General features: G+C 44.5%; 1 protein-coding gene across 2 annotated transcripts in view; it reads right to left on the reverse strand.

Moving 5' to 3' along the window:
- Positions 1-2,702, reverse strand: part of Rrp42 (exosome complex component Rrp42) — a 29,470-nt gene extending 26,768 nt beyond the window's left edge. The window contains exons 1-3 of one of the 2 annotated variants that reach the window (XM_050193165.3): positions 2,418-2,702; positions 2,201-2,302; positions 1,958-2,052 (exon numbers count right to left, since the gene is read on the reverse strand). In XM_050193165.3, coding sequence (XP_050049122.1) covers positions 1,958-2,052; positions 2,201-2,302; positions 2,418-2,489 — 269 coding nt within the window. In that variant the 5' untranslated portion in view covers positions 2,490-2,702. The remainder of the gene's footprint in view (positions 1-1,957; positions 2,053-2,200; positions 2,303-2,417) is intronic. The other variant, XM_050193166.3, reaches the window with a different exon arrangement.
- Between the last annotated feature and the right edge of the window lie 5,827 nt (positions 2,703-8,529).

Raw genomic sequence — 8,529 nt, forward strand, 5'->3', positions numbered from 1 at the left:
GATTATAAGTTGACTCTCGTCATGACTATAAGTCAACACCCAGCAATAGGCTTAGTGACTATACCTACTGAACATGAAGTCGTGGGTTTTATTGCCAGTCGCGGTGGCCACATTCAGACGGTGGTGAAGCGAGAACCCTTGTGTCTTGTATTTTGGGCGCATGTGAAAGGACAGAAGGTAGTCTAAAATAATTTGGAGATTGATCTCACAACTGCATCTCCGTAGCAAGTGTGCCACTTCGGGACGTTAAAAAATTTTTTTATTACCATAAATCAACTCTAAGATGCAACAACATCAACAACAACAACAAAACAAGTTGGCCCATAATCAAATAAATGTAACATGTAGCGAAGACCAAGAAATCAGCCAATGATAACCTAAATGCATCTATGCACATTCAAGAGACTCAAGTCAAGATATAAAGGCAAGCAAGCAGTTGGAAAATTGTCATTAATTGGCAATTATTAGCAGCATGAGTGAATCTGCAAGGCAGCAGATTCTGACAATCCAAAGCAAGATTGAAGATAAAAGTCAAACAAGCTTCCAAGAACCCAGTCCCTATTATGAACAGTGCTGGGGGTTGTGCAAGAGAAAAATGGTGAATTAAAGTTTGTATTTCAGCCAAAGACAGCACTGGACCGCACTGGCTATGGCAGCCAGGCATGTTTCTTGACAAGCAGCTAAGGCAGATACTGAAAAGCTCAAGGTTTACAGTTTCTGCTTTAATGCTTATGTATCGACTAACTTCTGACCTACCAAAAAAAAAAAAAGGGCTCCCATGAACATGATTGTTTCTTAGACAAAAGGATAGCAAAAAAAAAATGCCTCAGGAAGTCGATTATAAAATGTATCCACAAGCTTGAAGAAAGTACCGACTTTTCATGTGTTAGGTTCAGGTGGCAAAGGTCATCCAGATGATATTTTAGTCCCAATCTTTACAGTCTTTACAAAACACAAACTGGACAAAATACCAGTAATGAAAAAACTTGTGGCTCTGCCATACCTTGAAGGCATTGTATGACTAAAAAAAATCAAATAACAAGAGCAACCAATACAAAGTAAACATATTGTTATCAGCCCCTTTAAAGTTCCTAAAAAAGTCCAAAACAGTGAAAAGACCATATGAGGAATGTAAAATAAAAGCTAACCAAAGATTCGTTGATTCCAGAAGTGTTTAAGTGTACACCATACTCCTTTTGTGCAGAAAAGAGCATGAAAGACAACTGGGCGCTGTCTAAGCGTGCTCAGTAAGAGCATCGGTAACAATTTTGCAACAGGGTACAACTGGGATGCTAGCCATGCATATAAGGAAGCCCTGCATGTTCTGCACAGTTTGATAGCTGAAAGAAAAATTTATCATCAAAAAGAAAATACATACAAATTATTCTAAAGGTTTTAAAGACTTTATATTTAACCTCTTCAGGCACCAATTTTTCCTGTCAATAAGAAGTTTAGTTTCAGTACGTTTCTAGCATCTTCAGAATCATGAAAAGCACATAGTTAAGGACGAATTCAGTAATTTCAATTTTACGTTTGAAGTACCATTAAGTGAAAACGAATGTGCTAGCACATATGTGGCTTTGAGATATGCTGAAATGTCCCATATTCAAAAGATGTACGACTACACAAGATTTAATCGAGTGCATGCATTCAGAGAAAAATAACTTGTCCATGTGCATTCTTCTTGAAATTATTTGGGCTTTACTGGCATAATCCACTACGCATTTTATAGTTTCTTTTTAAGCTGCTCGTGCCCGCTCTTTCTTTTACCCCTTGACGAATGGCTGTGTGAATAAACAGCTGCTTTTCTACAGTCGTCGTGTTCGTGTACTGCTTTATCTTAGTGTGCGTTCCTGAAGTCCTGAAGTTTCTGAAGCTCGGTATCTTAAAACACACCTCCAAATTAATGCTACACCAGTTTGTCTCTTTCCAGCTCTTCTTCATGCTCACGACTTACCAATCCACAAAGAACTCAATGCGGCCTTGCTGAGGTGCACAGGGGTCAGGAGCATCAAGTTCTGCCTTGATTCCGACCAAGATGTCAGTGTTCGCCTGCAAGGTCACAATGTTAACGGCTGCTTAGTTCATTCAAGACAACCAGGCTGAAAGGTGCCATATAGAGTTCAGTTAAGCAGCGTAGAAGCTAGGATAAGAATGCAACGGTGCGATAACCAACATTTTGTTTCAGTAGAGTACGTACTAGCCTGACGTGCGAAGACCCACTGCAGTTGGACACTATGCCTGTTTCTAGCTCCAAGAATCGGTACTCCAGGCAGCTGCGACCATCGCAACGTAGGTTTTCCTGAAAGCCAGAGGAACCATTTGCAACGACGGATTCAACACAAGTTATGCCTGTGTGCAGTAGTATTCATGCATATTCATGCTCGTCAACTATACCACTTGAAAACAAACTAAACTGGTGAACACCATACTTGTATCCCATGTACAATGTAGATTTTCTCCGCTTCACTGACGAGTATATCAGACATTGTTACGAATATGTACGTCCGCTAGTTTCACTAATGAGTAAACTCGCTTTAACACTTCACACTAATTCTTCTTTCTTTGCTGTTGATTGCTTATTCCGTTTTGAAAGTCCGTTTGCAATAAGCCAGCACATGGGGAATACAAGTGCCTATAAAAACATGCTACCGCTACAGCGACATGGATGCCGCCATGACACCGGCCGTGATTACTGATCCCGCATAAATAAATAAACAAATAACTATATAACTAAATAAATATCGTTGCAAATTGTATTTGCATAGTTAAATTTTTTGCGCATCCTCAGTACGTAATAGATACTCAAACTTTGTAAAATAAGCAAGTACTAAATGCACGCAATTATGTTGTTTCCGTTGCTTCTTCATTCGTTTTTGTTGCAATTGTAATTAAATTGTGATTATTTTACTGAAGAAAATATAAAAAGTTCGTTGCAGGTGTTCGGCTCGGGCCCACGGCTCGGCCACTACATAAACTGATCGTGTTCTGTGATTGCGCCATGTACGGTGCCGTTGATGCCGAATTATGGCAATGTTATGGCTACAGCCGCTCACGTGCGTTTATCAGTGGAAAATCTGAGGCCCTGTATTTTGTTTGCGGCGTTCTTAGTCTATAATTATTAAGGATTCGACCCTATTACAATAAATGAGCTATAAAAACATCACCAGCCTAGTCTGCCTTTACCGAGCGGTCGACGTCTACCGCTGCTACTAAGTCTGAAGTACTGAGCAGACGAATATGGCGCGCCATATAGAACAATCTATTGAAGTTGCAGTGATCTCAATTAAGGATGTTGCTGTACGATGCCTAGACCCGAATTTTTGGAACAGTTGCACAGCAGCACTGCGCACGAGCGACTCGGAACCTTTAGTGAGCGCTCTAATGAAACACTTGCTCAAGATCGCTGAACGGTATCACAAATATGAAGCTGATTTGCCGGCTAGTCTAGGCAGTGGAAATCGCCATTTCGATAGCCTCTCGACTACGACAGATATTTTTGGGCTTCAATCATCGCCTGAAGACCATGACCATGCGAGTTCGCAAGCGTCCAGTGGCCTCTCGGACACTCAGCAGTCGCAAGGAAGCCAGACGTCCTCGTCACTATCACCTCCTGAAGCAGGGAGCTCAGACTTTGACGACCTGTTAGACATAATGTGATACTTGCTAGAACAGGTACTGAAATGGTTGGCCGTTGTGTCACCCTTACCGTACAGCCACTTCAAGTGGCATGAAAACGAACACAAATGTAGTGCGTGCATGTATATTCAAATTTCAAATATATTTTATTGTCTTCTGTTAACTAACGCTCCGTGTGGTGACTCATGTCCAGGTCGCGACAGTGGACGCCAAGCTTGGTACGGGTCTTGGCAACTGCAACAATAAAGACAACATAATATTTTAATAGCAAAAACGGTACATGCAAAAATATCTCTTAGCGCCGTTCGTGTTCAGCATCAACGCAGTAACGTTCCGACACTGGCGAACGGCTGAAAGAGCAATACGAAACTTCTATGACTAAAAAAAAGCGATTTTGATTGCATTATCTCAATAATATGCATGGCTTACTTCGTTAGATATAGCTGAAATACAAAAAAGCAATAAAAATTTGAGGGACACACGACTCCAGCCTTCCAAACGCTGCATTTGAGCCCCCTCCCACATACGAGCACAGTTGCGAACCTAGCACAGCCTTAGGGCATTCTAGGTTCGCAGCAATGAACAATAGCACCACTGAACGCCACAAATCAGCCTCAGAGAGGTCGACTGACATTTCTTTCTTCTTTTGTACCAATTCCGACAGATACGTGCTTCGCCTGATCCACTAGGGCCAGCAACTCTATGATTTCCCAGCACCAGCATATATTGGCAGTTTTGAGGCAGGGGTCGCTAAGCATATGCATGAAAGGTCACTTACGTTAATCCGTGATTCCTCTGTACTCCCTGAGGTGAACAAGAACCCAAGTTGGGTAAGCGAAAATGGCGCTTACGATCACAGAGATGTGAACAGCCTTTTCAGCCGTCGACATTTTTATGCCTTTCGGCAGCGAGGCCGAGTACGCCGCTGAACGGGTCTGCATTGCAGCGCTTCGAAAAACGGTGGTGGCTTTTCGTAGAGCACTGTTCATCTTCACTCCTTGCGGCTACGCAACCGATAACAAAGTCCGCAGCGTAACGCACAGCGCCGAAGAACGTTTCAAGGTGGCCGAGGTGATGCGGTGATGCCGCCGGTGATACGCAGGATACGAGCAGCAGCAGCGCGGCGGCGCTGATGGCAAGCTGCGCAAGCGCAGTGATGTCAATAGAGGGCGTCCTAAACCCCACGCAAAAACCAACGTTTATCGCTTCCGCCCATATGCTTCCGCCATTCCGCAGCATGAACCAGCAAAGGCATAGCCTTCAAGACCAATATTCGTTTATCTAGAGAGCGCTACATATTGGGCGTGGATTTGGACACCACGCTGGAAGTTTAAATGTATGTAGGCGTTATCTCTATAGGTGATGTTAAAATCTACTCCCCACAAGACACGGTGTAAGAACATTATGAGAGGTGTGCGAACGGCGGCGCCTCGCCCTGCTAAGGGCGCTTCTGTTATCCTCCGGGTGACGGCGCTTTATGTGGAGGGCCGCATAGAGTTTCCTACAAAATTCTTGTAGGAAACTCTATGGAGGGCCGCAATAAGGATTAGTAAAAGGCAATTGGAGGATTGGTGGAAGAAAAGTAGGGAAACGACAAAAAACGGAGACGTACAAAAGCACAGTTCGCAATAGGGGATCAGAAAATTTGGTTGTGGAAGTTCATAGTTTTTTTTTTTTTTATTGTTTAACCTAGGTAGGACATTAGGCAGTATAACAGCAAGGGCTTGGTAGCGCAACCCACCATCCCGTTCCACAGGAGATGCTCTTAACATCCATCCATTTATCTATCCGCCAGCTCGTTCTAAAGGCTGAAGCCTCATCGACATCACATCATCGATCGCGTTCGTCGCACGCAGTTGCGAGCACTTCTATGCTTTGCGCCGGTATACGTGCGTTGCTTTTTCACGGTTCCTTGCGGTGTGAATTGTTTTGTAAACCTGCTCATCCATTTATTTCTCACCGTGACAATAGAAACAAGCGCGAACGAGACCAAACCAACCAAAAAAAGCGCGAGCGGCGTGAGCAGACGATAGTACGAAACGAGCGGTCGGGCGGGTTCGCATAAAACCAGTTTCGCGTCACTGAAGGCAACGTTCTTAGACATACTTCAGTTTCACACTCCGTGGTTTCACAGCTCCGCTCGAGAGATGGCCGAAGTGGTGGTCACGCGAACAAGCGGCGCTGCGATCACGTCTTTCGTCACTTTTTGTTTCGTTTCCGATTGAAGTTGCTCCATTTCTGGTGGATTTCTGGTTTCCATTTTGAGAAGTAGTTATTTCACAGTTCTTAATTTTGAGCCTCTTTGTGAAAATTTGTGATATCTGAGCAAAGTATTGTAAATGCGTTTCTGGTAATGAACTTGAAACTTGACTTCTGCTTTCACTTCTGGTTTCATGTTGGTTGGGCAGCATCGTCTGCCGTTATCCTTCTCCGTTCTGTAGGTGTTGTGTGATGTGTCGTGATTTGCTCTCTTGAAAAGCTTCTCGAAGAAGTGTTTCCGCGTCTCATGGCAGCAAGAAGTTCCCTATGCCGTGTTGTTTTGCCCCCGGCGGCACCAGCGGCCTGAGACACGATGCCGCTGGTCACCATTTTTTCGCGCCGCCGCAAGGTGCTGGAGAGTTTAAAAGTTGGGAACGCATGCTACACCGAAAAGACAAACGCCTCACAAACAAATCAAAAGTGTGTGAACGCCACTTTGAGGACGACGACATTTTGAGATACTACAAGCATGTTGTGGGTAACAAAGAAATATTGATTCCTCGCGGGAAATGGATGCTTGTTCCCGGCCCACTTCTTCGGCTCTTTCCTGGGCTGCCTGAGCACATTTCAAAGCCAAAAAATGTGAAGCGAAAGCGACGTCCACCAAAAGAACGAACGCAAGTGCCGGCAAGTACATCGGGCGAAGCTTGTAGTGACAGCGCTTCAACTTCAAACCTGCTGTTGTGCTTGGAAGAAGGAACTTCAGAAATATGCGCTACACACTTTGTGCTCAACGAGCTCACGAACGTGACACTGCCTTCTGCGCTCTGGAAGTTCGAAATTGTTGAGGACGACGCAACACAGAAGCGATGTGAAGTATATTATATGAGGCAACTGGTAGCCGGGCATTGCGAGTAATGAAAACTGTTGTGCTTGAAGAGGAGGGTACTTGCTGCATAAACGGCTACAGCAAAATTCACAAGAGGCTATTTCGAGCTGCGACGAGCATTGCAAGTGTGGAAAGAATCCTGAGAGAAGCAGACAGCTTGAACATATGTGTGCGGGCGTGAAAGCAGGCCAGCGTGACACGGCGACATCAGATAATATGCACCACAAGCAGTGCAATGTACTTACAAAGTAACTAGTCTGCGCGCGTTGTCTCCGTCTACAGAGTAAACTTCGACTGACCATTAAGGCTCCGAGCGCAACGCTCAAGGGATATCAGAAACTACGCAATGTGAAGAAGAGGCTGCTTAGGGCGGCTGCTCCGCATCAAAAGCAAAAAAAAAAAGGAAATTTTGGCTCTGAAGAAAAGGTTTTCTGAAATGCCCGATAACAGAATCGAGGAAGCGTTGGCCGAACTTCCGCCTTTACAGCGACTTGCATTTATGCTAGGGTTGCCAGATTTGGCTACTTTGCGCCAAATTGGCTACTTTTTGAGGCTGTTGGCGGGGAAAAAAATGCCTTGGCTACTTGGCTACTTTTTTGGCTACTTTTGAAATAGCTTGACTATTGTAAAAATTGGATAGAAACTTGTGTAGCTCATATTATGCAGCAACATAAGCAAATATTTAGGCTAACGCACGACGACGACACTTCAAATCTTTTCAGACTGGTCCATCATCATTGTCAATCTGACTTGGGCGCTTTCATTTCATGCAAAGGAATTCGCACTGGTGACCTCACAGCGTGTTCCATATTCGCATTGACGTTCCTCGTCAGGCCTTCCGCACATTGGGCTTCTTCCGATTTTCAGAGTTCTGGCAGGCCGCTGGCAGCCAGACGGCAGCCAGCTAGTGCTGGTACTGATGGGAAGTCAACGTGAGGTGGGATCCTAATACAACCCGAAGCTGCCCGAAGTTTGCAAAATCGAACACTTGGACAGCTGGCCACGGGATAAACGTAAACATGCTACCAGCATGCCAGCGGCCGGTCTGGCGCGCGCGCTCTCGGCGTAGTCGGTCCATTTCTGCGTTCCCAGCTTGAAGATATACAGCTGTATTCTGGAATACGATCACTTTTGCAAGATTTCGCGTGACTGGACATCTCACTTTGCAGAGCGTAACAAAAGGCCTGCGACGCGTCCGATGTCAAGACGCAAAATCGCACATAAATAATTGCGAAAGCGATCGCTCGAGGATGCCTCGATCTTCGACATTCTTCGAGAAATGTGTGCCAAGATTAACTCAAACATTTACACCTGAACTGGAACTGTGATTCTGATTTGTGATATTCTAGTCATATTGCATGCTGATCAAAGCGCTCTTAGCTGTAGTCATTTATCCACGTTTCATAATATTTTTTGCACGTTCCTACATTTACTAAAAGCAGCTTTAAGTTTTGGCTGTGATAATGTCTTCAGAGTTGCATAATAAATGAAAATGCAACGTTTTTCCATAACGTGGCTACTTTATTGGCTACATTTCTGTGTGTGGCCAAAAATGGCTACTTTTCTGGCTACTTTCCGAGATTTTTTGGCTACTTTTCACATTTTGGACCTGGCAACCCTGTTTATGACGTCGTTTAAACAGTTCAAAGCAAAGTCTCCGTGTGGCGCGCGGTACAATGCGGACTGGCTTCTGAATTGTTTAATGCTGAGGGTAGCGAGCCCTCGAGCATAAAAGTTTCTATCTGACATGAATATGCTGCCCTTGCCCTCCCTGAGCCGCCTCACACAAATTCTGAAAGGAA

Source organism: Dermacentor andersoni, chromosome 1 (genome assembly GCF_023375885.2).
Source record: "Dermacentor andersoni chromosome 1, qqDerAnde1_hic_scaffold, whole genome shotgun sequence".
NCBI lineage: Eukaryota > Metazoa > Arthropoda > Arachnida > Ixodida > Ixodidae > Dermacentor > Dermacentor andersoni.